Source organism: Myotis yumanensis, unplaced genomic scaffold (genome assembly GCF_028538775.1).
Source record: "Myotis yumanensis isolate MYYU_CA2020_CCGP unplaced genomic scaffold, mMyoYum1.0.hap1 SCAF_9, whole genome shotgun sequence".
Classification (NCBI taxonomy): domain Eukaryota; kingdom Metazoa; phylum Chordata; class Mammalia; order Chiroptera; family Vespertilionidae; genus Myotis; species Myotis yumanensis.
Window position 1 is genome coordinate 67,145,502 of NW_027223760.1, and position 27,358 is coordinate 67,172,859.

Here is a 27,358-nt window from a genome sequence, read left to right on the forward strand (position 1 = left end):
AGCTGAGATAGAGGCAGGTCTGTTGCAGAGGTGGGTGTCTATGCAACACCTGCTTTAGAGTTCCCTTGTAAAACACACACACACACACACACACACACACACACACACACTTTACCTGGATACTTACCTTTTATCTTTGTAAGTGTCAATTATGGCAACTTTGCTTACATCGTCTTTTCCATTGAAAACTTTATAAACGCCATCTGCAGTATCGTTGTACTGAAAATACATGTACCAAGAAAAAATTATTTCTAGAACAATACATACTCTCCAAGTTATAAAACATGTAATTAACTCATGTTTGAATTTCTCAAAGACTGGTTATATGGTTTAAAATATATAGGCATTGAAGTTTTAAACTTGTTCTTTAACATGTTAAAAAGATAGAATATAAAAGGTTCCAAGAAATAAGTGCTAGATGCTGAGACAAAGGAAGAAAACATATCAAAAGTTGATATAACCCAGACTCTAGTGTTCTTTTTTGTAATTAAGCCAGTAAAACAGTTTGGATTACTATTCCTTTTATATTGAGGTGAGGAGATATTGAACAAAATCTATGAGAACAATGACAGATTTCTAGAGGTATTCTAAATATTATGATCTTTAATAAGTGGTTACCAAAAACTAGGTATACAAAATTAAAAACAAAATTACCCAAGTATTTGAGTTAAAAAATAATAACTGGGCCTTGCCAGCATCTCAGTGGTTGAGAGTTGACCTATGAACCAAGAGGTCACGGTTCAATTCCCAATCAGGGCACATGCCCAGGTTGCAGATTTGGTCCTGTGAGAGTCATGCAAGAGGCAGCCAATCAATGATTCTCTCTCATCATTGATGTTTCTTTCTCTCTTTCCCTCTCCCTGCCTCTCTGAAATCAATAAAAATATATGAAAATAATAGTAATAATAATTGGTCAATGGGGAAAAAGAGGACATATGTCATACTTTCAGCAATAAAGATTAAAAAAAATAGATAACTGAATCTCTGATCCCTTAGGCTTTCTACATTGATACTTAATTGATAATGTTGCAATCATGAACACTTTCTAAAAGTAAAATAACAACAATGAACTGGAGAATATAACTAATAGCTCATAGAGCAGCTGTGGGCAAACTACGGCCCGCGGGCCGGATCCGGCCCATTTGAAATAAATAAAACTAAAAAAAAAGACCGTACCCTTTTATGTAATGATGTTTACTTTGAATTTATATTAGTTCACACAAACACTCCATCCATGCTTTTGTTCCGGCTCTCCGGTCCAGTTAAAGAACCCATTGTGGCCCTTAAGTCAAAAAGTTTGCCCACCCCTGACATAGAGTGTCAAATCATTGTCAAAATTCCAATTCGAGGGTTAGCTTGTCTTATTTATAATTCAAAACATTGAGCTATAGCTAAGTCTATCACTAAGTTCACATTTTCCTTAATCTTCAAATTGTCATTTCATTTATAGACCAGTAGGAATTCTTATTAATAAACTCCATAAGATAGGACATTGCTAATTTATCAGTGTTGTGTGTGTAAATTTAGGCTTTAAATTTACATTAAAACAATTTGTAAGAGATCTAGAGAAGGAGGAATGATAGAACTAATACATTTAACACAATTAAAATGTTGGCACTAAACTTGATTTTTTCAGAAGTCAAAACTGAAAATAGTGTTCAAAGCCTTACCAGCATAACTTAATTTTAGACAAAGTGTTTATTTATCAAATAAAGAAATCCTGATTAAATATCATCTTCTTAATTAAAATTTTAATTGTTAAATTTATATAAGTAAATTTTATAAACTTGAAAAGCTGCAGGATGTGAGAAAAATGATTTTTAAAAATTAGAATATATATTCCCAGATAATAAATAGGGCTAACACACTAAATTATAAAATTATAGATTTCTAATGCCATTTTATTTATCCAATGAAAGTAAAACAATATCAACATTTATATTTGGTACTCACGGGATAAAACACACCAACTGTTCTAGGAAGTGGGTATGGTACCACACTCAAGAACGGATCCGTATAGCCCCACAATAGTTCTCTCACACTTCTCCTTTGAAACAGAGATGACTTTGACTTTTTGATAAATGAGTTGAGTACCGCTTGAACAAATGGATTTGGATAGAGATGGGCTGCAGCCTACAAAAAACAACAACAAAAAACTGTGTAAAGACACCATTTATAGTATTAAATATTTAACAAATAAATGGATTAAATATGAGAATTAATTTTAATAAAAAATTTAAAAAACTATTTTTCTAAAATTACTGCCAAATCTTGCCAGAGCTAAAAGTATAATTTTTCTAATCCCTAGATAAGCACATTTGAGTGCCTCAGTTTCAGTTACAAGAAGAAGTCTTTCAAAATTAAGTCCTATTTTTTCCCAAGGATACACTTGAAGTGGTCTTCCAATTCAGTGGATTTTTTTCATCTTTCCTAATGACCAAAACTCTATTCAAATAAGGACATAGGAGCAGAATAAATACTATCTAGTGAGAGTTCTAATATTGAGATTAATTATAGTGGATTCTAGAGCATTTCAAAACAAATCATTTTGTTTGTCTACTCACAGCGACAGCCAGATTGAGAACAGTGAAAGTGTCATTCTCTGATCCAACTGACAGGGAAGGTACAAAGATGGCACCATTGGGCTGTACAAAAGAGACTGTGTTTCTCAGAGGGTCCTGGGTTATGTTTTCCTTGGAGAGATAACGAACTCTGAAATAGAGAAGTAAATAAAAATCAAAATTATTGTTTCACGTGAACGTTAGGCCTCAAATGTCATTCATTCATACAACAAATATTTTTGAATATATAGAACACATCAGAACTTACACTAAACCAGTGGTCGGCAAACTGCGGCTCGCGAGCCGCATGCGGCTCTTTGGCCCCTTGAGTGTGGCTCTTCCACAAAATACCACGTGCGGGCGCGCACGTACAGTGCGATTGAAACTTCGTGGCCCGTGCGCAGAAGTCGGTATTTTGTGGAAAAGCCACACTTAAGGGGCCAAAGAGCCGCATGTGGCTCGCGAGCCACAGTTTGCCGACCACTGCGCTAAACCATTGGCATAAGCCCATGCTGGCTCTCTAGCAAATTAGAGAAAGGGGTCTTAAATTTACACATAATATTATGTGTTATTTCAGGAGTTTACGGACTTCACGGTTAAAACAGAACAGATACAAATCCAGACTTGGGATGGTCATGGTGGGGATAAGGGTCAAGACACATTTTGTAGCAATTCCACATACTGTAAGTGGCCTGAATCACAAAAAGAAGTTTAGTTAGGGGAAACAGGTTTGAAAGTGGCACATATAAGGTAAGAAGAACCTGGTGTACTTTTAGAAGTGCAAATGGTAGAACTTGGTTGGATTATAAAGAGAGAGAGTAAGGAGAGTGGCAGGAAATAAGCAAGATCTCAAACATGAAGGCTTGTGTCTCACACTCAAATGTGTAGCCTTTATCCTAGGGTGAGGAGGGGACAGGAGAAAGGGTTAAGCAGGGGAATATTAAGAACACATTGTCTTAGAAAGAATGCTCAAAATACGTAATCTACCCAGCGCTGGCTGTTGCATATTTTTCAGTACTTTAATGAGAATAAAGATAACTAATGGAATATAATTTACTCCAGACTAATTTCCCTCCCCTTCCCCATATATTAAATCCTGACTAGTATTAAATCAGTGTTCATTGGCTCTAACATATCTAGTTTCATGTTACCAACTACATTTTAGGAATGTATTGAAGGGTGATTACTGTGGAGAAAAAAATCTTGGCAAGTACAAGATATTCACTGAGATGAAATAATGGACACATCATTTGTTGCACTATAATATAGTTAATGTTTATGATGTAAGGTGAATAGTTAACTAAGGTAAAGACTGATAAAAACATGTAATTGAAATGTAAAAACCAATACTTTTCACTCAGGTATAAAAAAAAAAATGTAAATTTCTGTAGGGTACGGATTATGAGTGTTTTGTCCCTCCAGCTCAGTGCCTGGTGCATGGTGAGTTCTCCATACATATTTTTGAATGAAAAAATTAATTAATGGCTCACATTATTTCAAAAGAGAACTCCCAATCATCTAGAAAAAGATTTTTTATTTTTAATATCATTTAATCAAAGCTTTATTATTTATTCTTATGGGGGTACTAAATACATACAAAGAACATAAAAATCTAAATCAGCACTCAGGAGAGTATATTACTAGTCATTTACTATTTTCTCTTATATAGATGTAAATTTAAAATTATATTACATGTTATTAACATTTAAAGTTGAAATAATAGGTATAAAATTGTGACCTAAATTCTAGCTTATTTAAATTGTACTTACAACATTATACCAGTAGATGGCACTCACTGAGAAAAATCCTTTAAACTGAGGCCTGTTAATAGAATGTGCTTTTTAAAAAAGAACATAATCACTCAATTTTTTGGTTTAAAAATTAGAATGTAGGCAGGTTTTGGAAAGTTTTGGTTAAGAATGTCAAAGGGAGTAATCTGCCTTATATTTTTCCCCAAGACTGCTTTCTTTGTGTTCCTGCAAAAAACAAAGTAACTCAAACATTATATATGTTTGAGATTTGAGAATATTCTGAAGGATTTACTAAATATTCATAGAGCCATAGAGATGGTGAATGTCGGAATGAGTGCCATTAAGATCTCAGTCCTGGAAATTTTATGCTTAGTACCATGTCATACCTCACCAATAAAAATTTCATCGAAGTCACGTAAGCAGCCATCAGCCAAATAAGCCTGTGGTTCTGTTTGAGACAGAATACCTTCCTACACTGCCAATTTCACCTGGATTCAGAGCATAATTTATGGGGCGGAAGCTTCACCTCAACAGATGTACGATTCTCAAGCTATTAACTTTTTCTGAAAGGTGGTTTCCCATTACTGAAGGCATGCCAGCAGACACTAATGACTCAATGACGGGGACATTTGTGAGACAGGATGACCCCAACCTGATCAGAAATCTCTTTAACATTGTGTGGATGAAAAGCAGCCACATGCTAATCTGACTGGCTCAATGAAGGCCTGCATGGCATCCGTATAAACTCAGAGAGCTAGAGTAACCACAAAGGGTGGATCTGAAATTAAACCCTCTTTAGCTAAAAGCAGTTTATGGTGGGCAGTCATGTCCTAGGGTGGTATCTTCCCTGACAAAGGTCAATATTTACCTTAACTAAGCCTGTCTATTGTCTTTTGCATCTGAGAACATTCCTTTGGAATGTCAGGGTAACTTCCCTTTCCCAGACCTCACAGGGCACAACCAGTACACTGGGACAGCGACCAGAAATCCTCACCGTTTTATCATGGTAATTGTTGACTGTTAACTAGCCTGTACCCACCTATGTAAAAAATGCATGTGTCTATCATTTTACTTTTCATCCAATCCCAGAGGTTTCTCACTGTGCTTTCTCCCGCCCCCCTAATCTATCACCAATGGATTTCATGTCACTCACTTGCAGCATCTCTTTTGATTGTAATGCATAAAATAAGATGCACAACTGCCATTCTCAGGAGCTTTATCTCAATCCGTTGAGGTTTTGCTCCCCAGTCATTGTCAACAATTAGGCTCAAAAAAACTCTCACAAAAATTCTTCACAGGTTTGAATGTTTCTTATGTTGACAATTGTTATATAAGTAGAAATTTATTGTTTATAAACATTAGCTGCAAACCCAACTGGTTTCCTCCAACCCTCCCATCATCGCCTCTTCAAATGAATTGAGTGTATCTAACCCGCCCTCTTTTGTCCTTTAGAGGTTAGATCCTCTAAGAATAAAACATATATTACTTGTCACCTAGCAGAATAGGGCTAGGACTAGATTCAATATTATGTTAATGTTTCCCCACATTCTCCATAAAGTAAAAAACAAACATAACCTCCCCACAAACAAAAATTTAAACAGAAAATATAAATTTTCAAATTCTAACAACTATTCTTTTTCCTCACATGCATTCAATTAATCAGATTATGATTTTTAAGCAATATACTTCAATATTCATTTGGTCACATGTGACTTCTAGATTGTCATAGGTACACATCATATCTGCAACATTTTTTGAAACAAGATATTCATATAGGCTTTTGATAATAACACAAAACTGTAAGAGCATGAAAAAAATGAATATTCTTTCAAAAGTAAGGTTGTTTTTTTTTTTGTAACAACAAAAATCAAGTCTTCTTGGACAGAGTTGTAAATGGTTACAGACATATGCACAGACACAGGAGACATGGAATAATTGCTAGGACACAACAAGCACCATGGCCTTTTATACATCATGTGCTATTACAACAGGCACTACCTTCACAAGTATCATTATTTCATTATATTTTGAGTGTGAGTTGTTACTATAGAAATATAATAATAATATGTGGAGAGAAAAAATATACAATTATAGATGATCTAAAAGAAAAAAGATACTAAAACTATAAATTCTTTAAAAATTGTTAAATACATATATATTTGTGGTAAGAATTGATTATGGTATGTAACTAGTTGTAATCCTTGAGAAAAAAGATGTCACACCTTTATATATCAAATGATACAGCAGAATTTAATTATGCTTCCATATGGATCTCGTAAATATATGCCTAATCCTTGGTTAAGGTTAGTGTTTGTAACAGCTCAATCTCTGCTTTTTTTCTTACTTTGATAGTGGGTAAAAAGACATAGTCTATAACTTAAGTAGGGGAAAACATACAAAAATCTAGGAGTTACCAGTTCCTAGGTTTGTATGAACATGAACAAATCCTATCACATCTCCTGATGTCAGTTTTGTTTAATTACAAGATAAAAAGTTCTGGCTATTATTTCCCTCTTAGTTTTAATAGTCCAAGATGCCATTCCAAAGCATGTTAAATTATTAGGAAATTTAGGATAAAGTTATAGCATATTCAGTCTCAGCACTGGGAAATATGTAATAATGAGTCTACTGAATAAATAGAAACCCCCATTTGATCTGGGAATTACCAGTAGTTTGAATAGAAAACAGTAGCTACTGCAGTTGTGTAACATCAGTTTAATGTGGTTTTCAAATTTGAGTGTGTATTGGCATCACCCAGAGAGGTTTGTAAAACTTATTTTTGATTTCTAACCCAAGAGTCTTTGATTGACTTGGTCTGGGATAGATTCTGAAAATTTGCATTTTTACCAAGTTCCCAGTGTGATGCTGATGCTGCTAGCCTAGGGACCACACTTTGAGAACCACTAATGTAATCTATACATTCACTCTTAAAATGTTAAAGTCGTCTAGTTTTTAAAATTCTGATAGATATCTTTTTCTATGGATCACACATATTTCAGAGTCATGGAGAATATATTCCACAAGTGTAAAACGCCTGCAACTCCTTAAACGTAGGAGTTAATTGATGCTAGTCAATTTAAACCTAAATAGATATTTCTTATAATCAATAAGTCTTTATATCAGGATTCTATACAGGCATAAACAAAATACTTCAATGTATATGATTGACAAGATAATATAAGTCCCTTTCAAATCAATGGCATTCATTATATGGAAGCCTTTTCAGAAATACATATGGTCAAGGAAAGAGTGGCACTTACTAGAGGGGACTCACCTGTATGTATAAGGACCTACTTGCTTCACCTTGACATTGGTGCTGTTCACCATCACTTCCTCTGGATTTAGCACATCAAAGATCCAAAACTGTCTGTACACTTCAGTGCCTGTTGTAACCCAGTTTTTAAAAGCAGTTGTACCTTCTTCAAGGACAACTTCCTATAAAAAACACACACAAAACAAGCGTGGGTTATTTCTTTGTAGTAAATAAGGGCACTTCTGGGTGTTTTCACCTGTAATTAGCCAATGAGAAGACCAGGCGCAAGTACCTTCATACATGAGAACCTTTGCAATCTCGCCACTCACTTGCAACAGAAATGTTTCAACAAATCATCGTAGCAACGTCTTTAGTTAACCTTTTACAAAAAGAATCTCTGTGTAATACTGCACACGTCTGCTGATCTTAAGGCCAATCATTGGCAAGCCTTCGACAGTGACCCTTCGGCAATATTGCAGCAGTTAGGAACAACACAATTTATTAAGCAAATTGTATTAAAGCTCTTCCAAAAAGTTCTTATCATGTGGAACATTAACTTTTCTTCTGCAATAAGTGAGTTGGGCTGATGAGGCAAAAACAGAAAAATTGAGAGAAAAGTCTAGTGGTCATGGACCCTATTTACTTTTCTTCAAAAGCTGGAGACTTCAGGGAATGATCACTTAAGGTTAATTAAATTAAGAAAACAAATGCTTCCATATAAGAAACACACAATTGACCTCCTCACTTCAAAATCATGCTCAATATGGCTTCCCCTAACTCTCAGTATATCTGCAGCAACCCAACAGTACATGTTTCCAAACATTACAATAGTTTAATTCATTATTATTAGGATACTATGTTTTCAATAAAAGGATTAAATAAGGAAGTCATCCTAGTATTCTTTTGTGAAATCCATTAAACGTTGTGGACACTCTTTGTAGTGGAAAAACAAAATACCAATGAAAGAATCAGAAAACCCTATTTTGGAAAATCTGTCCCTTTCTTTAGGAGCTGTGGGACTGAGTGGAAAGCCACCAAACCCCTCAGGGTTAACCTCATTATCTGTAAAAGAAGAGAATTTTAGATGCTCTCCCAGTTTCCTTCTGTGGCTTTTGCTCTCGGGGCCGGAAGTCTATGAAGCTATAGTAACTAGTGCCAACAAAGGTGATTTTGTGGCAGGCAGTATTTCCAATGAAGAACCTTGTAAAAATGCCCAGGTAGAAAGCTCCAACTTCCCTCGGTGTGCTAGAGGAAGAGGAAGAAAACTATTTCACAGAACATGAACCTAAAGAGGTCCATAAATATAGGAACACAATCTGATCTATTTGTTTCCTTCACCTGGAAGCGTCAGTTCATAGAATGATGAATCAGGAAAGGACACTGGACATTATTACCACATTTTCTAGTACTGAGGCTCTGAGAAGCCAGGTGGCTGGCCCATGGATAATCTAGGCATATCGTCGTAGAAGCTGAGAATCCCGGGCCCTGACCCTTAGACCAGTCCTCTTTTACACCAGACTATTTTCTGTCACCTCTGCACTTAGTTGGTGAAAGTAAAACTGAGTTTCATATCTTCAGGGAACTTTACATATTGCTTAAAGCAAAGACTAAGGCAATTCCTTGGGGAAGAACAAGGCACCAATTGAAAATGCCATTACAAAATCCCTGCTGTTGCAATCACTGACACTGGTTACACTGGAGCTGCTAAAGTGATGGTGGGCCCTATTCCTTTCACAACCAATTATCCTTGAAAAACTTGCCATTCTCTCCCAGAAACCTTTTACAAGTTAGATTCCGGTACTAAGCCTCATATTAAGACAAAATCACAGGCAGATCATGTATCATGGCTATTTTTCTAAATGTAAAGATGTATAATGAGGATGCTGAAGCTGAAATCTATATAGAAGCTGTGTGCTGTATTAATTTACCCATTTCAAGAGACATATGAGAGGAAAACACACACGAACCTATATTTGTACACATTACTCTCACACTCCAAGAATCTTAAGGACTAATGCAGTATCAATTATTTATCATGTACCTCTCAAGCCACTTATCTTAGTTCAGTTCTTAATGAAAGAAAATCAATAAATGCTTATGGAATTGAAAAGGGAATATGATGGGATATCCTTGGTAGGACAGAATACCTCCCTCACCCTAATGCATATGCATTTAATCTTGAAAGACGTAATATGCCTTTCTTCTAAAGGCCAATACACCACTTTGCCTTACTTATTAATCAGAAGATTTTTTTTTCTTTTTAAATGCAAACATTGAAATGAATGCTTTGATTTGCCAATTGTTAAATTCAGGGTCATCTAAACCTATCTAATTTTTTTTAGAGGTAGAAATGGGTCCTAGAGAAAACAGAAAACAGATGTCTGATTCAATGACATATGACAATTTAGTGGCAGATAATAAAGAAACGGTATTTTCACTACAATTTTCTATAGTTTCCATATTGTCATGATTTGTTCAGAGACAAAAATATTGCAGCAATCAAAATAGGAATGCATTTCTTCTGATCCTAACATTATGTATTAGAACATTGTACAGACACCCTTTGACCACCAAGATTGATTATGTCACAAGTTCTTTTTTTAAAAGGAGCAAACGATTTTATACCTTTGTGAATTTAAAATTGGATTTGGGCTGTCTAGCCTATTTTGCAAATCCTTGGCTAAATTTGAAGTATAAAGCTGATCATTATGTAATCAGTATCTGTCTCTGACTTTAAGTATACAGACGATCCAGCCCCAGCAATGGCTGGATTCCAACCTGATGACTCCTATGGCATGGTCTCCAGTTGGGTTTGAAAGCCATTGGCTTTGAAACTTCTATTCTGTTTTATTAACTTGAAAGCAGATGTTTGTGATAGTAATATCTTCTCTCTAGTCACATGCTCACTTTATTATTGTTGCAGAAAAGCAGTACTCATCTACATGACTCATCATACAACTTTAGTGTATGTAATTATTAAAATGACCTTGATGTCTTCTTATGTGTTTAATATGGACAGTAAAGTTGTAGAAAATATACCAATTTCTCAAGAATATTATCTACACTAATAAAAGACGAAGATGCTAATTGACCATACCTTTGCTATGCCCAAGCCACACCCACCAGCCAATCAGAGCTACTATATGCAAATTCACCCAACCAAGATGGTGGCTGGCAGCCATGGAGCTGGAGCAAGCAGGAGGCTTGGTTTCCCTGGCAATGGAGGAAGCCAAGCTTCCTGCCTGCCCTGGCCGGCTGTGGCCTCTGTAAAAGGCAACAAAGTTTCAATTATAGAAGCTAAATAAATCCCAGATACCTGCTTCCAGCCAGCCACCACTGGGAGCTTGGGTGGCTGGTGGCCTTGGCCAGCCTGCTAACAGCCTCACCCAGGCTGGCCACACCCTCATGGGATAAGGGTCCCCACTGGGGGCCAGCCTGCAAAAAGCCATCAGCCCCTCACCCAGGCTGGCCATCACCTCATGGGTTAAGGGTCCCCGCTGGGGGTCTTGGCCAGCCAGCAAACAGCCATCAGCTCCTCACCCAGGCTGGCCAGGCACCCCAGCAGGTACCCCCACCCTGAAGGGGCTGTGGCCAGCCTGCGAACAGCCATCAGCCACTCACCCAGGCTGGCCAAGACCCCAGCGGGGACCCCCATCCTGAAGGGGGTGTAGCCAGTCTGAAAACGGCCCTCATCCCGTTACTCAGGCTGGCCAGGCACCCAAGCGGGGCCCCCACCCTGATCTGGGACACCCTTCAGGGCAAACCAGCCGGCCCCCTCCCATACACCAGGCCTCTATCCTATATAATGAAAAGGTAATATGCAAATTGACCCTAACACCAGAGCAACTGGGAATCAATGGTCACTATGACACACGCTGACCACCAGGGGGCAGACGCTCAATGCAGGAGCTGCCCTCTGGTGATCAGTGTGCTCCCACAGGGGGAGCTCTGCTCAGCCACAAGCCAGGCTGATGGCTGCCAGCACAGCGGTGGTGGTGGGAGCCTCTCCCAACTCCTCAGCAGCGCTAAGAATGTCTGACTGCAGCTTAGGTCTGCTCCCCACTGGCAAGTGGGCATCCCCTGAGGGCTCCCTGGCTGCCAGAGGGATGTCTGATTGCCATCTTAGGCCCAATCTCCCGGGGAGCAGGCCTAAGCCAGCAGGTGGTCATTCCCTGAGGGGTCCCAGACTGTGAGTGGGCACAGGCCCGGCTGAGGGACCCTCCCGAGTGCACAAATTTTTGTGCACCAGGCCTCTATTAAAACAATAAGAGGAAGAATCAGGTATAGCAGATTATAATCTATGAGTTAGATCCCCTTATCCTACCCCCGCACTTGACCAAGTACAGTGGCTTCTTCCCTCAAAGCATAAAATGAAGTGGACAAAATGAATTTAAGATGCTATGAGTTTGATCCTTAGTTTGGTCTTGTATTAATCATTTAAACTCAGGCAGGTTAAATTATTTTGTACCTCAGTTTTCTGATGCGTAAAATGGGAATAATGATATTAGGTTAAGCCATATGAATTAATATTTTTGAAAGTCAAAATTAGTTGAATACAGTTTAATTAAATATTTATCTTTATAGTTTGTTATAAATATGAGCACTTAAAAAAAGAGTTAGAACATAGCAAGCATTCAATAAACATGTTAGCTATTATTACTATACAAATCCTACCCACTCTATAGAAGGAAAATGCTAATGTAATTTATTCCCAGACTGCTTTAATGGTGTCATTTATATTATTTACTATCTAAACAAGTCATGCGGCAATAAGTCATGCACTATCCCATGAAACTTATTTTTCTGCTACTTAATTGTTTTTATATTTATACTCACTCCAGTGAAATAAAAACTTCCTTAAAAAGCAGCAACTAAAAAAATATTTTTTCTCCCCACTCACTACCACAACTTGTTCTGTTAGGATCAGTTGCAAGTACTTTCCCCAATTTCAAAAACAGTTCTCATTTTCATATGCATTATGTGTGTGTGTGTGTGTGTGTGTGTGTGTGTGCTGAGTCAAAAAATGGCCTTAGTCTCAGATTATCAAGTTACCAATTAAAATCCAGAATAAAATTTCTAAAATTCAGGAAATTTGTTCCCAAAGTTTATGTGGGAAATTAAAATGAGAGATTTAGTATTTGGCATGAAAATTAAAATATGTTCATATTATATTGGGCTGGAAGAAGAAAATTATATATGCTTACCTGCTATTTCTTGAAACATTGTTTTTAAGTGATTTTATTAATGCAGTTAAATTTTTAAAAATCCTACATTATTTAACAACTAATACTTCAGACATTTATTTTTAAATTTTAAATGCTAGAAAATGTATGAACTATTTTGTTATATGTAGAAATACTATAAACATATATGTGAAGTTAATATAAATATAAATTAATGTATATTATTAAAATGTGGTCTATTGATTAAAAAACCTAGTCATTTTAGTGAACAGAGATCATTGTTATTTCAATTTACTTTTTCTGAAAGCATTTATTTTAAGCTACTAAAAGGATCATTCTTTCAAGAATTGGAGGGAAAAAAGGATGGTATAATTGAATGATGCTATAACTGAACATTTGTCTTTTAATAGGCAAATAAAAGGAAAACCTTAATTCCTTTCTTGGTGTTCTATGGTTAATATTCTAGGGAAATTAAATTAAAATGTATTTAAAGTTATTTATATTACACAAAATTCGCTAAGCATTTATCAAGTAACATTAACAAAGTGGAGTGATAAATTATCTTTTGTAAGTGGTGGCAGAACTTTGACCTTTTTCCAAAGTGCCTTGCACATTTGTAGCAGCTTGAGCCATTGGCTTTTAATCTACTTAGCAAGATTACATAAACTTGCTGACTCAACACAAATCCATTAGAAATCACAGCATAAAAAAATGGTAAGAAAGTTTTCCACTATGATCCATTAAAAAAGCATGAAGTCCCTAAAAAACATCCCTTGGAAATAAAGAGCAAACTTCATAGATGAAAGAAAATTTCTGAGCTAGTTTAGAACATTTCAAATGCTAGTGTCAGGGTGTCAGTTTTTAGAACTGGATGGTATCGGAGATTCCGACCCTATATTTTATAAATAACAACAATACAAGATGATTTTCTAATATTTTCCAACTAAATACTTTAATTCTTTTTTTTAATAGTGCTAGTGTACCGGTAATAACTTTATCAATTTGCTATTAGTCAATTAAATAAAGAAAATCATTTTCAATGAGTTTCAATGGTAAACACAAAGTGGCCAGTACAAAATCTTGTACATATTTCTAATATAACAGCCATATCCTAAGTGCTCCTGAGGCAGGGGTAAGACAATCAGCTCCTGAGTTTGTATATAATTCAGCCATTTGACTCTTACTATATGCTAAACAGATACATATGCCAGTCTTGTTTAAAAAATAGTTTTGTAAACCAAAGGGAAAAAAAAGAAGTCTTATTTAAACAAAGAAAAAGTTCCAGCATCTTAATGTGACCAAAATTGTCAATTCAACATGATTATATAGAAACGTGAGGCAAAAATCAGGCTCAGTAACAAATGTACCAAGGACTCTAACTATTGAAGGGATTCTGATATTGTCTTAGTTGATGGATATGTAACTGGGATACAATGTAAACCATCATTTAATAGGTTCGGGGAACTCATTCTTCTCTCAAATTTCAGTTTTGTACCTCTTCCTTCTTCTAGAGTCTAGATTCATACCTTTTGTCTTGTAAAAGATTGCACAGTACACTCGCATTTCAAAACAAGAAGAGAAAATCTCTATTTCTTTATTTTATGCCTCCTTTATTACCTTATCCTACTGAAATTATACTTTCAAAATTATATTGACCATGTTTTAACCATTATTTCCTTGATTTTCATCTGCCTGAGAACATTTTATTCTCTTTCCTTGAGTGTTGGCCTCCTATTAACTGCCCCAAATTACAATCTTTTGTTTTTATTTCTTCATTTAAAATCATTTCTTTCCATTTTCTGTTTTGTCTTCCTACCTCTGAATTATGCACAAGTCTTAGAGTATTCTCTCTGCCCCTTTGTCTCTACATTCACATTCTCCGGAAAGCAAATCCAGTTTAGTTTTATCTGTGTAGTCATAATAAAATCCACCTGAACTCTGACATTTGAAATCTGCACCGGTGTTCATATCAGCCCATTGATAATAAAACCTCTGTGTTGTATTCTTCTAAGGTACACATTCTCTTAGTCACGAGACTAGATATGTAGTTTGTTCTACTCTCTCTCCTAACTTAGTCCCTCCGTCCAAACTGCCACTGCATCTCATGTACCATCAGTTTTTCCTATAGACTATCACACTAGAACAATGACTTTTGTTACAGACTGTGCAAAGATCTTTCTAAAAGAAAATTCTCCTTAAAAGGTTTTCCCCTGTTTAGCTGTGTTTTTTTTTTTTTTTTTTTGTCTTTTTACTTTCCAACACTGTCTACCATAGCTAGAGCACAAGACTTGTATCATCTACTTTCTGCCTTGAGATTGATTGCCTAGTTTTGGAAACTGAATCCTCCTCCTCCTTTTGGCTAGGTGAGTTGGCGAGTGTTTTTTAAGATCTTGTAATTGTAAAATGGGTAAAATAATAGTACCTTCTCATGGATATTTGTAAACATTAAATAAATGAATATATGTGAAGCTCTTAGTAGCACTAAATAAATGCTAGCCATTTGATATCAACTTCTAACCGCACACCTATCATAAAACATACACCAATGACTATTGCCTAGAACATCATTAATTATTCTTCTGCTCATGTTCAAAACTTCCTAAATCTTATACCATGTTGCTGTCTTTCTAATCATCCCTTGTTAATCCCATATTTTTGGCACATCCTCTATTTTCCTTATTTCTTCTTTACAACATTTAATTGCACTCTCACAACTTTTTCCAGCACTTTCTTCCTAAAGTTTTTGAATATGCTGAGAGCTCTCTTTCTAAATAGCATTTATTTTTTCTATGTTATACACTTTAAAATTCATTTATGAGTCTCATAGGTCTCTCTCTATTTTGTTTACAATATGCTTTCCCCCAGTTAAGTCATAAATTTGTTGAGATAAATTTTATTTTATTCTTTCTTAGTCTCTATACAAAAGCATATTTTTGATTCTCAAAATTCTTATTTCCTCAGGGTTAGCTATTATGAACATGAGATTAATACTGAACAATTAAAATAGATGCAAGTAGTTTGCATGCCATCTAACAAAGGTTCTATATGTACTACTATTACTGAATAAATTAAATAAATGATGCTCAATAATCAGCTACTGATTGTCAATTATGTATTAGAAAAAATAGTCTTGGTCTAAAATGCTCTGCAGTGGGACATTATTGTGACATTTCTATTCTGGAAACTTTTCCAAAAGGTCAGTTGTAGTCTCTGTGTTAGCACACATGCTGCATCGGTTCTTTCCCCACAGAAATCCAGGCGGGGGTGCAGATGACAGAGCAGGAAGGATATTAAGCAATGGCGATCCCATCTCACACAGTCACATAAGCTTCATCTCACTGAGACCTATCTGTCTCTATCAAACTACATCAAAAGTAATATCAATAAAATTGGGAATTCCAAAGAAGTGGATGACATTCAATTTATAATAGTTTAATTAAATTCTCAGGGCTGAAGCTTTATGATCTGTTAGCAATAGGAAAGCCACAAACCTCAATATTAGTATGGAGCAAATATAGCATGCAAGGACAGGAACTATAACCTAAAAAATGTCCTATTTTTCCATAAGACAGCAGCTGTAATGGAACAGTGAGGTTATTTATTTTAACTTTATAATTTTTAGCTAAAGAAAGGAGTAGAAAATAGTAATTGTCATAATCAGAAATAGATTTAAAATGAATTCTTCATATTAGTCAATTAAGTCAATGCTTCTGTGAAATGAAATGGTATTTATTTATATTCCTCGTAAGAGGAAGATGTCAAATATAGATAAATGGATGAGGAAGATAAAGGCCTTGGCAGTAACAGAAATTTCAGTATGAATTCATAGGTATAGCCCATTTTATGATTTAATTCTTATTGTTCTCAATTGTGCACTATACTTATTAACCCTCTGTCTAGGCCATTGACATCTAATCAGGCTGAGAACTGAGGCCAGTACTCAGACATGTTTTATTTGGCCAGAATTATGTTTTGAAAAAAGAAACATACAGTATTCAGGTAGGGCACACATTCTCACATTCACAATAGTTCCTGTTCATTTTCTCTTGTTCTTCACAGCTTCACTTTTTCTTTTTTTTTTTTTTAACTCTGTCTCCAAACTTCTGAAACCATTTGAATTTGCCATCCTGGGTTTAGGACTCCAGCAGGTCTGTATGTCCTTATCCTAGTCTTTCTCTCTCTATCAGTTGAAGATGGTGCATGTGAAGCTAAGGAACTAGGGTGGGAAATTAATTCTAGTTTTTTGTGCAAACCTATCTATTGAATTACTCTAACTAGGTTACAACTATTCTGCTGTTGCATATACACTGGCATATGTCCTATATAACATTTCTGAAAGCATTTTCTAAAACATAAAGCTTTACAAATAGGAAATATTATACATATTGTAAAAAAAAACCCCACAGTAGTTTACCAAATAAAAAATAGCTATCAGTGTTACCAAAAATTTCTGATCCATTATTAAACATAATTATGTTTAAATGACTATGTATATGTGTTTATATATTAATATTATACATGTTCTATATTATATATTATACATACACATTTACTTTTCTCAGTTTTAACCAAGATATTTTTATACAATTACCTATTTTTTATTCAAAAGCATACTTTTTTAGACATAAACAATTATTTCAACTTACCTGTGTACCTATGAACAGCTTTTATCAGAATTTGAATATTTGTACCTAACGTAGCAATTCACTTATGGTAAATATACTTTTAACATTTCTCTATTGTGTACAGTTGTGGTAGCTCATAATCACTTTTGAGCTACCAGTTACCATAAAATATAAGACAAGTACCCAAAGCAAATAAGGGACAGAAGATAGAATGAATCAGGCTGACAAAAAATATCCTTTTGACTACTTGTACCTTTTTAATTGTCTTCTCAATAAGTAAGTCTCCGACTGGCATTAGAATACCGCCAAACACAGCCAGCACTGCGCCAATGACAGCGCCAGTAATGAGCCCACAGTTCCGATCACAGCCCATTTTTCTTGTTCAGGGAAAAAGTAAAGGTTCGGCACCTGCTCCTTTCAAACTCCCGGGTTCCAAGAACTCTGGTTCTGTCATTAGGAAGAGATCATAAAACAGACGCTTAAATATCAATACAAACAGATCAAAGTACAAGAAAACACATTATGAAACAGATTATTTTCCCAGTTATCAATAAACAAGTGCTTTCCTTTTTTTTTTTTTTTTAAAGAAACTGATTTTCTAGATCAGGTCCTCCCCTTTCTTGCCTTTTACTATCTACCAGGGGTAGAAATTAAAAATATTGTCATATGCAGCATTTAAAAAAATTCTCCCCTTAGATTTCTTCTTATGGATAATTAACATGAAAATCTTATCTAAGAAGAACATGCTTACTGTGCTCTCACCCTAATCTACCTTCCCCCAGCCTGTGACAGTTGCATCCTTACCCTCTAGTGGCTTATCCACTCAGACACACCTGCCACACTCTGTCTGGAGTTTTCCTTCAAACTGAATGTGAGTGGACTGATGTCTGCTCCTTCTAAGAGCTAAGCAAGTGTGGTAACATGTTCTCTTTACCTTATTCACAAATGAACAGCAAGATATGGATTTAATGGAAAGTGATTTGATGTGTCTCAGAAAGAATCAATTCTTCTAGGCATTGTCAGCTATCTGTTAAAACAAAAAAAGAAGCATGGATAAATTGGGGAAATACAATATTACAAAATGAATACTAGAATACTAATATCACCAAGATTATCATTGCTATGAAAAGAAAATCCCATTTTCATGACTGCTGAACTTATGCCTAAATTGTTTCTTGAATTGTTGAAAACATTGAAATATTTTAAAGAAACGTCCTTTGCTTTCAATTTTATTGTTAATTATTGACTTTTGGATACACTAAAGGTGCAAAGAATTTGAAGAAATTATCTCATGTAAATGATGCCTAGTTTTAATGCTAAGCATTGCTTTGTGACTAGTCTCAAATAATTTTTTTGTACATATTCACATTATATTGTAATATTATATTGTCATGGGCAACTGATCCATGCCAACTGTTAAAATGAACTTGTTTGTGCCAGTATGTATTTCACCTAGTCAATTTTTTGGTATTTTTCTACTATGTGCTTATTTCATAAAAATTGGAAGAAAATGATTGGTGGAATGAATGGTTTCTCTTGTAACAAAGTTAATAAGAACCTATTACTTCTAATATTTGAGAGTACATGCTATTATGACTGTAATAGCATTTAAAAATATTTTTCATTGATTTCAGAGAGGAAGGAAGAGGGAGAGAGAGAGAGAAACATCAATGATGAGAGGGAAACATTGATCAGCTGCCTCCTACCTACCCCCTACTGGGAATGGAGCCTGCAACCCAGGCATATGGCCTGACTGAAATGGAACCATGACCTCCTGGTTCATAGGTCGATGCTCAACCAAGTCATGCCATGCCATGCCAGCAGGGCTCTAACAGCATTTTTTAAAGTGGGGTTGACCAAACATTAGTGAACAGTCAGAATGCTTTGTGGCTTGTAAACAATATTCTCTACTTCAAAATGCCTATGGCCAAGGAAAACATACATAACAACAGAACATAGGGTACAAAAAAAGATATACGCACAACATATTTTTGTCAACACTGTAAATGTAATAATAAAAATTATATTTTGTTAGGGTCTCAGATTTTCCTCCGCAGTTTTATTGCAACAGTTGTACAAGTCTTATGATTCTATTAACATTTATTTCTACTGTAGAACCATTTAGTTTTTCAAAAGTATTATTTGCATAGCTAAGAAAATAATGGTAAGACAATAAAAAGAATAAGACTTTTTCCCCAAATGGAGAAAGATAAATGTTACAAAAATTTTCCGTGGCAATTTTATTTATTTTACTTCTTATCCACTGTAATCTCTCTCTATATACCTTCTTATACCTAGGATACTTCCATGGTAGTCAGGATGCAACAAACTCATTCATACCGAGGTCCTGGTAGTTAAAAGGCTTGAGTCATGAGTGTCACGTGTTTTTTTCAAATATAAAAGGAAAAAACACATAAGCCTACACTTGACATTTTTCCTGTGGAATTTCGTGTCACTGAGCAAGTGGGTTGGTTTTTTTATTAACTGCTTGAAGGTAGAGTGTGAAGATAGTTTTCTCTCTCCTCTAAAATCATACAACATGCTACCAAATATGATGTTGACTGTGCTTGTCATAATACAATAGACCAAGTTATTTAAAGTTTATAATAAGGACTGGATAATATCAAGTAGAATTACCTTGCAAAGTATAACTAAACAGCATCTTAAACTTGTCTTGAAACATAATCTTGTAAACAACCATAGTAATTGGTAAGTATAGAAATCACCCTGCAAATAAATAACCCTATTCAAGATAATATATATATATAAATAAATATATGACTGCAGTTGAGCCAGGTTCAGCTGACCAGCTAGTAGCTATTATGCATATTGACTACCAGAGGGCAGACACTCAATGCAGGAGCTGCCAAGCGACAACTTTGCACTCTGGGACTCCTCAGGGGATGTCGAACCGCCAGGTTTGGCCCAATCCCCACAGGCCAGGCCAAGGGATCCCACCTGCTGGAGGGACCCCACTCACTCTGCAGACGCCCTTTGAGCCCCGGCACTGCCCCAGGTTCCGCTGGCCAGAGAGGCTGGCTCCAGGGCATGCCCGGCCGTCTCACCCAGTCCCATCCCGCCGGCCACCTTCTAATTAATTTCTTTTCAATGTGCATGAATTCATGTACCAGGCCTCTAGTTAAATAATACTGAAAGCCAATTGCATAGACCATCTCTCAACTCTTATTTGCCAGTTATAACCTAAAGTTGCACTCAAATGCAGGGATCCAACCTAATGTAACTGTGATGAAACCAAAACCTGATTTGCCACTCTTTGTGACTGTGAGCAAGTCTTTTAATCTGACTCTACCTCGATTTCCTCGTGTGTAAAACAAAGATAATAAGACCAGATAAGGTTCTTTTTGTTTTAATTTCTGTTAATCATCACCTGAGGATATTTTTTTCCATTGATTTTTTTTTTCTTTTTTAGAGAGAGAGGAAGGGAGGGAGAGAGACAGAGAGAGAAACACCAATGTGAGAGAGACACATCTTTTGGTTGCCTCCCACACACGCCCCAACTGGCACTGGGGATTGAGCCTGCGACCAAGGTACATGCCCTTGACCAGAATCTAACGCCCTTGACCAGAATCTAACCTGTGACCCTTCAGTCCACTGCTGGTGCTCTATCTACTGAGCAAAACAGCCTAGGGCAAGACCAGATAAGTTTTTAATTTAAGCAGCTGAACCAGTTCTTCACTCAGATTACAGCAGTGGTGGGAACCCAGAGACCCTGGTTTCTAAGTCAGTTTTCCTGATACTCTTCTTTCTACCTTTAGGAAGCTCTAGGAGAATCTCTGTGGAGACCGATGGCTTTGCAAGGCCATTTAAAAATTGAGACAAAAAAATCCATAGTGTCAAGTTCCAGTTTTGTTTATGTACTATCATGAATCTTTTTTGGAAAACACAACTCAAAGACGAAGTCATCTTTGTTGGAAAGTTATTTTATCTCCTATGTAAGCCACTAAAAATTATTCAATATTAGTGTTATTTGCAAATTTGACGGATGGAATGTAAAGTGATTTGCAAATTAAAAAGTCTGTTGGTGCTGAAATAGGTATATATGCATTTATTTGCTCCTTTCTAGATTCCATGCCATAATGTAGCCATGAATCTATCTGACTTACTCAGAATCTTTCTCCTCTATTCAAGTAGCCCCTTGTACTACAGGGAAGAATTTCTGCAAAGAGCAAACAGTCCTGAAAATGTCCACTTGAGGACCCAGGGGGGCAGCACACGCCTCCATCTCTACAGCTAAAAACTCAACATTCTTACTTCCAAGAACCCCGGGCCCAGGGATGTCAAGAAAGGGGATGTCTGGCCCTAGCCGGTTTGGCTCAGTGGGTAAAGCCTCAGCCTGCACACTGAAGAGTCCTGGGTTTGATTCTGGTCAAGGGCACATCCTCTCCTTCTCCCTTCCTCTCTAAAATTAATAAAAATATATATATTTTGAAAAATATGGTTGCCTGGGTACTGCTACACTCTGCCAGCTGTGAACTTAAAACTTAAGTGAGCCGAACCTGTTTGGCTCAGTGGATAGGGCGTCGGCCTGCGGACTCAAGGGTCCCAGGTTCGATTCCGGTCAAGGGCATGTACCTTGGTTGCGGGCACATCCCCACTGGGGGGCATGCAGGAGGCAACTGATCGATGTTTCTCTCTCATCGATGTTTCTAACTCTCTATCCCTCTCCCTTCCTCTCTGTAAAAAATCAATAAAATATATTTTAAAAAACACACAAAACAAAACAAAAAAAACTTAAGTGAAATAGTGTCCATGTCCCACTGCTGTTGAGTCAGGCTCATCAGAAAACAGAAGTGCCAGGAAATTTATTCTGTAGAATCACATGGTTGTATAGTTGTTAGCCCAACACCAGTCTGGATGATATATGAGCAAAGATAGAAGTATTCAAATATGTACTGATTTTTTTTGAGAGAGATTAAGTTTATTTATTTTTTCAAATTTTCTAATTGATTCAATTTTGTTAACATGATGTAAGTTTCCAACATTTTTTCCTTAAGCATAGGCAAGATATTTGACATACTTGGGTTCATTTGTTAACCTCAGTGCCTTGACATAATCATGAGTAATTAATTATAGCTACTATAATTACACTTTAACCTTATGCTTCCTATTTACAAAATTACAATCAGTTTTACTCACGTGAGGCAGAGGAGGGCCTAATATATTATGTAAGACATGTATTGTGTAAATAAGGGAAAAGTTCAGACTCCATCACACATTCTACTCAACAGTGCCTCCCCTTATGTTTACCCTCCGGGGGAAAAAAAGTGTAGTTTATCCCCACTTTTCTTTCAACTTTAGATGTTGAGAGCATGCAAAATTTGTATCTTACACACTGGTTTTTCTTAATAACACAGCTCCTTACATATTAAAGTAGGTAATTTATTTCATTTGCTAACTTAGGATTAATTCTTAGTCTTTATTTATTATTTTCCTTCATACAAAATAGAGAAGACATTGATATCTGTAATACTTTGCTTCCTGCGTAAAGTACCTAAGTTTAGAAAGCAAAGATTGATCATAGGTACAGAAAAGAAAACTTATTGAGACTTCTGTAAGGAAGAAAAAGAAATTAAAAGGCCTGTTTGAAGATGTCACTATTATACCTTTCATGAGTCCACAGGGAAATTAGCTGTATCCTCTCAGTTTTTAGATTATAAATCCAATTCCTTCTGTAGAATTAGTGAGGGTATTTTATTCCCTTGGGTTATATTTAAAAGAAGAAAGAAGAATGGAATTTTTCTTTTTTCTATTTTAACTGTTAAATCATCAGAGTATTTCTAGAATGACTGTATGACCATTATGCCTTTCCACTATGTTGAGAACCTGGTGGTAGAGAAGTGTCTCCAATACATAGGTCAGAAAATCAGAATATTCCTAGAGAATCTGCAATTATTCCCATGTGTAGGTGCCCTGGGAAACTCCATTCAGAAAAAAAGGATGGTCCAGAGGTAAAATTTCCTGGGATGTGAACTACAAAACTTGAAAACGTTTCAGATGATAAGAGTACTTGTATTATAAATGAATGTCAAGACCTGGATGACATTTTCTTATGCATGAGTGACTAGTACCTCAAATTTCCTATTCTATCTGTAAGCTTTCCTTCCAATTTCCTTAACATAGAAAAACAGTCCACATACGCCTCTGTTATGACTCAACTTTCTCTAAAATGGGTTTATTGTACATTAAAGAAGGTAGAAAATAAAATTAAATGAGGTAATATATAAAAAATTCCTATCACTGCTGAAACCAGTTTGGCTCAGTGGATAGAGCGTCGGCCTGCGGACTGAAAGGTCCGGGTTCGATTCCGGTCAAGGGCATGTACCTGGGTTGCGGGCACATCCCCAGTGGGGAGTGCGCAGGAGGCAGCTGATCGATGTTTCTCTCTCATCGATGTTTCTAGCTCTCTATCTCTCTCCCTTCCTCTCTGTAATAAATCAATAAAATATATTTTTAAAAAATTCCTATCACAGTAAATGTTATTGTTATTTTGAAATGTTATAAAACATTATGTTAAACAACTATAGCATAATGTTATTTCATATTGACCAAGTAAAGTATTATTATAAAAAGTCTGATAAATGTATACAATTTATGCAAATAAGAATGATTATTTGCAAAACATTTAGTTTACAACATAATCTGATAAAATGATTTAAACTTTTTATATACAGAAACATAGAATAACATGCAAATGGAAGGAAAACTACTAGGTTAGAAAATGCTACTTGAAACTTATAGCCATGACTTGAGCCAGTGAGCTAAAACATTGTGATCGGATCAGAAAAAAAGTTACAAAGTGAGTTCCTTCAGGAACAAAAGGATCCATAAGATTCAAATGTGTTTGAGTAACCATGACCAGATATTTTCCGACAAAAATAAGGGTGGCAACTATAATAATTTCAGAGGTAAATTTCAAAATTTTCAGTACACTCTGTCCAAGTATCTCTCCAATTATAATTATGATATTCCGCCCAGGTTAATCCATTATATGATGACTGTGTGTTTGATGTATTGTTCTGGTTTAATAATAATTCTGGTAAATGCAAAAAATGTCTTCATATTTCTTCTTTCATAAGTTTCAATGGACTGCTGGAGTCTCTGTATAACAAAACTTTAAAAAGTTTAATTTTGTTTATTTTGCAAACCAATGTTATAAGCAATGTTTCTTTTAGATCCAGGAGACATTACTGGCAAGGGTTTAGACTTGTGAGGTTTGTTTGGGCAAAGAATATAAAACTTCTGATGGATCCAGAGAAACTTGGTAGGAATGCTATAAAAGATACATACTTAGAAATTGAATAAAAATAACTCTGTACTAAAACAAAATAAAACATTACTAACTTACAATCATATAGGAATGGACTAAAAAGTACATGCAAATAATTTAAAAATAAATTTCAATATGTTACTTGATAATCCAAGTAATTATTTGAGATTCACTCTAAAGAATTTATGCCATTTACAGTTATAGATGGATTCACTTAGTGTAATTAAATTGAAACTTTTTAATTTCTTCAGAATAATTTATCTTTTATCTATACTTGGTATCATGATTCAATAAAATAATATTTTAATATTTGTAATAGACCAAAACATCAGGTTTGTTTTATTTTTAGTCTGCTAACAAATTTTATATAATTTACACTTGGGCTAGTGATAAAATCTAGAATCATTATTTGGAATTAATATAATTTACCATTCTCAGGACAACTATAATGTTTGTTAATTTAAAAAATAGTTACTCAGAACATATCTAAATATACATTGTATTTAACCATGCAAAGTCAAATTCACCAAAATTGTGTAATTCAGATAGAAAATTAAGTATGTTAATATTCTATAAAGTAATAAGTAGTTAACAATTGTATATAAGATAGCATGTTGACATAAGAGTGGCAAGTCATTTATAACAACTAATTCTACTATATTGATTTCATTTATGACTGTTTCTATTCATAATTTAAATTAAAAATCATGTATAAATAGCCTAAGTATACAATGTAAGTTTTATAATAATCTAAATGTATTGTAAATCATTTTAAATATTAACAAATAAATGTTTACAGAAAAACATAACATTTTAAATATCAAGAAGTGAAATGTCATTGAGCATTAAACAAGGTTTTAATATTTTTTAAAACATAAAATGTAGAAAATTGATGTTGATAACTTAGAAAACAACACAAACCTAATTTTTAAATAAAGCCTAGTGACTAACAAAACAGCTACTGCTTTTTGTTGTTGTTATACAACTTCTTAAGAGTATTTATATAGTAGTGTCATCCATCATTTGGGAGATAGAAATCTCTTATGCTTAAAAAAAAATCATATGACTTACCTTTAAAAAAGCTAAGAAGGATTTTTCAATCAAGTGCTCCAACATTTGAACAGACAATTCTTAGTAGGATCAAATGGTATTCTGCAGAAAAAACCCTGCACTGAAATCCTCATTACAAAGTGTGTGAGTTTAAATATGCTTAAAAAAAAAAAAAAAAAAAAAAGTACCACAACGTCCGTCAAATCCCAGTGAGTGGTTTGTTGCCAGAGGAATTTAAAAAAAAAAACAAGAAAAAAAAAAAACCCACACACATCACACAACTGGTATGGCTCTTAACGGTCTATTTTTGTGGTCTGGAAAGGACCCCTTACCTATATCTGAGATACACAGCAGCATTTTAGTTATTTACTCTTGGCCATTTGCCTATCCAACTAAGTCAGAGGCCAGGGCGGAAAAAGAACTGAAGCTGCATGTGATACGTTCTGTTTCCCCACAGTCATTACTCCACACGATGAACTAGGGGTACGGGTGTGAGGAATGTAAATTAGGGAGAGTAATGAGAGGTCCCCTTCACTGTCATGACCAGCTCGCCAAGCTCATTTCATGAAGTTTAAATAGAGCGCACTCTTCTGTACAGCATGAACCTGAAGTGCATCGAGACTAATATCTTGAAAACAGTTGGAGACTCTGTCAATCAGCAAAGATGACAAACAGACTCTAAAAAAGGAAATGGCCCATTGTTCTAACTGGAAGTTCTTAACTATTTATCATGTTCTGTGAGTCCTATAAAAATTTCATGGGGACAGCAAAAATCCACCTACAAAATTCACAATATTAAGCTTCTCTTAATTTGTTTTCAGCCAAAATACAATGATCAAATAACTTGTAAATAGAATTACTATTTAGAATGATCTTTTAATATATATATTAAAAAGTAGATACATGAGTTACTTTAAAAGAACGTCATTCATTTAATATCTAGCCAAAATAGAAGGCCTTGCACTTTGGGGGGGGGGGGGTGCGGGGGAAGGACCCTCAATCTTAAGAATCCATTCTTACAAAGAAATTTTCAGAATCCTACAGGCAAAACCACACTATTCAGAAGGTTAAACTGTCACCTGTCAGACAGGCCTTTAATAAATGCTTCCAAGTCAACCTTGAAATAAAGCAACAGGACAAAAACAGGCAGAGATATACTTAGTTCATTACATCATATTTAGCCAGTCCTTATCATTGGCTTGCTCCTGCTAGTCCCCCTGGGCATGCAGGGAATCCTATCATATGTTAGCAGTACAACTGAAGGAAGGAATCCAAAGCACTCTTTTTAAAATTTTTTCTCATGTATTGCTTTCTTGTTCTAAGGCATTTTTACTGACATATTTATTTAAAAATTAACAACATGTTATAAAATACTGTAGGTATTTTGGGATTTTTTTTCCCCCCTCAGTTTTCAGACTGCTTAATTAGGTTAATGTAGAAATGGTCTTGCACAATTTCATTATAATTTATGCTTTTCATTTTAAAAGAATAACTTACAGAGATTTTTAGTTACCTTAAAAAGATGATTTCCTTATAAAAGCAAATTAAATATTTTGATTAAGCATATCAATTTTATTTAAAATGCTCTGATATATTTTATTCTCAACCTAATTCTCTCTCACAAACACACACACACACATAAAACAC

At 35.3% G+C, this 27,358-nt stretch overlaps 1 protein-coding gene across 4 annotated transcripts in view; it reads right to left on the bottom strand.

The window, feature by feature from the left end:
* Positions 1–27,358, bottom strand: part of CD36 (CD36 molecule (CD36 blood group)) — a 58,645-nt gene that overhangs the window by 13,184 nt on the left and 18,103 nt on the right. For 3 of the 4 annotated variants that reach the window (XM_070424548.1, XM_070424547.1, XM_070424549.1), the window contains exons 2-7: positions 18,308–18,400; positions 17,627–17,820; positions 7,587–7,747; positions 2,565–2,712; positions 1,954–2,133; positions 128–219 (exon numbers count right to left, since the gene is read on the bottom strand). In XM_070424548.1, the coding sequence (XP_070280649.1) occupies positions 128–219; positions 1,954–2,133; positions 2,565–2,712; positions 7,587–7,747; positions 17,627–17,746 (701 nt within the window). In that variant the 5' untranslated portion in view covers positions 17,747–17,820; positions 18,308–18,400. Of the gene's footprint in view, positions 1–127; positions 220–1,953; positions 2,134–2,564; positions 2,713–7,586; positions 7,748–17,626; positions 17,821–18,307; positions 18,401–25,732; positions 25,841–27,358 lie in introns of those variants that run through there. The other variant, XM_070424546.1, reaches the window with a different exon arrangement.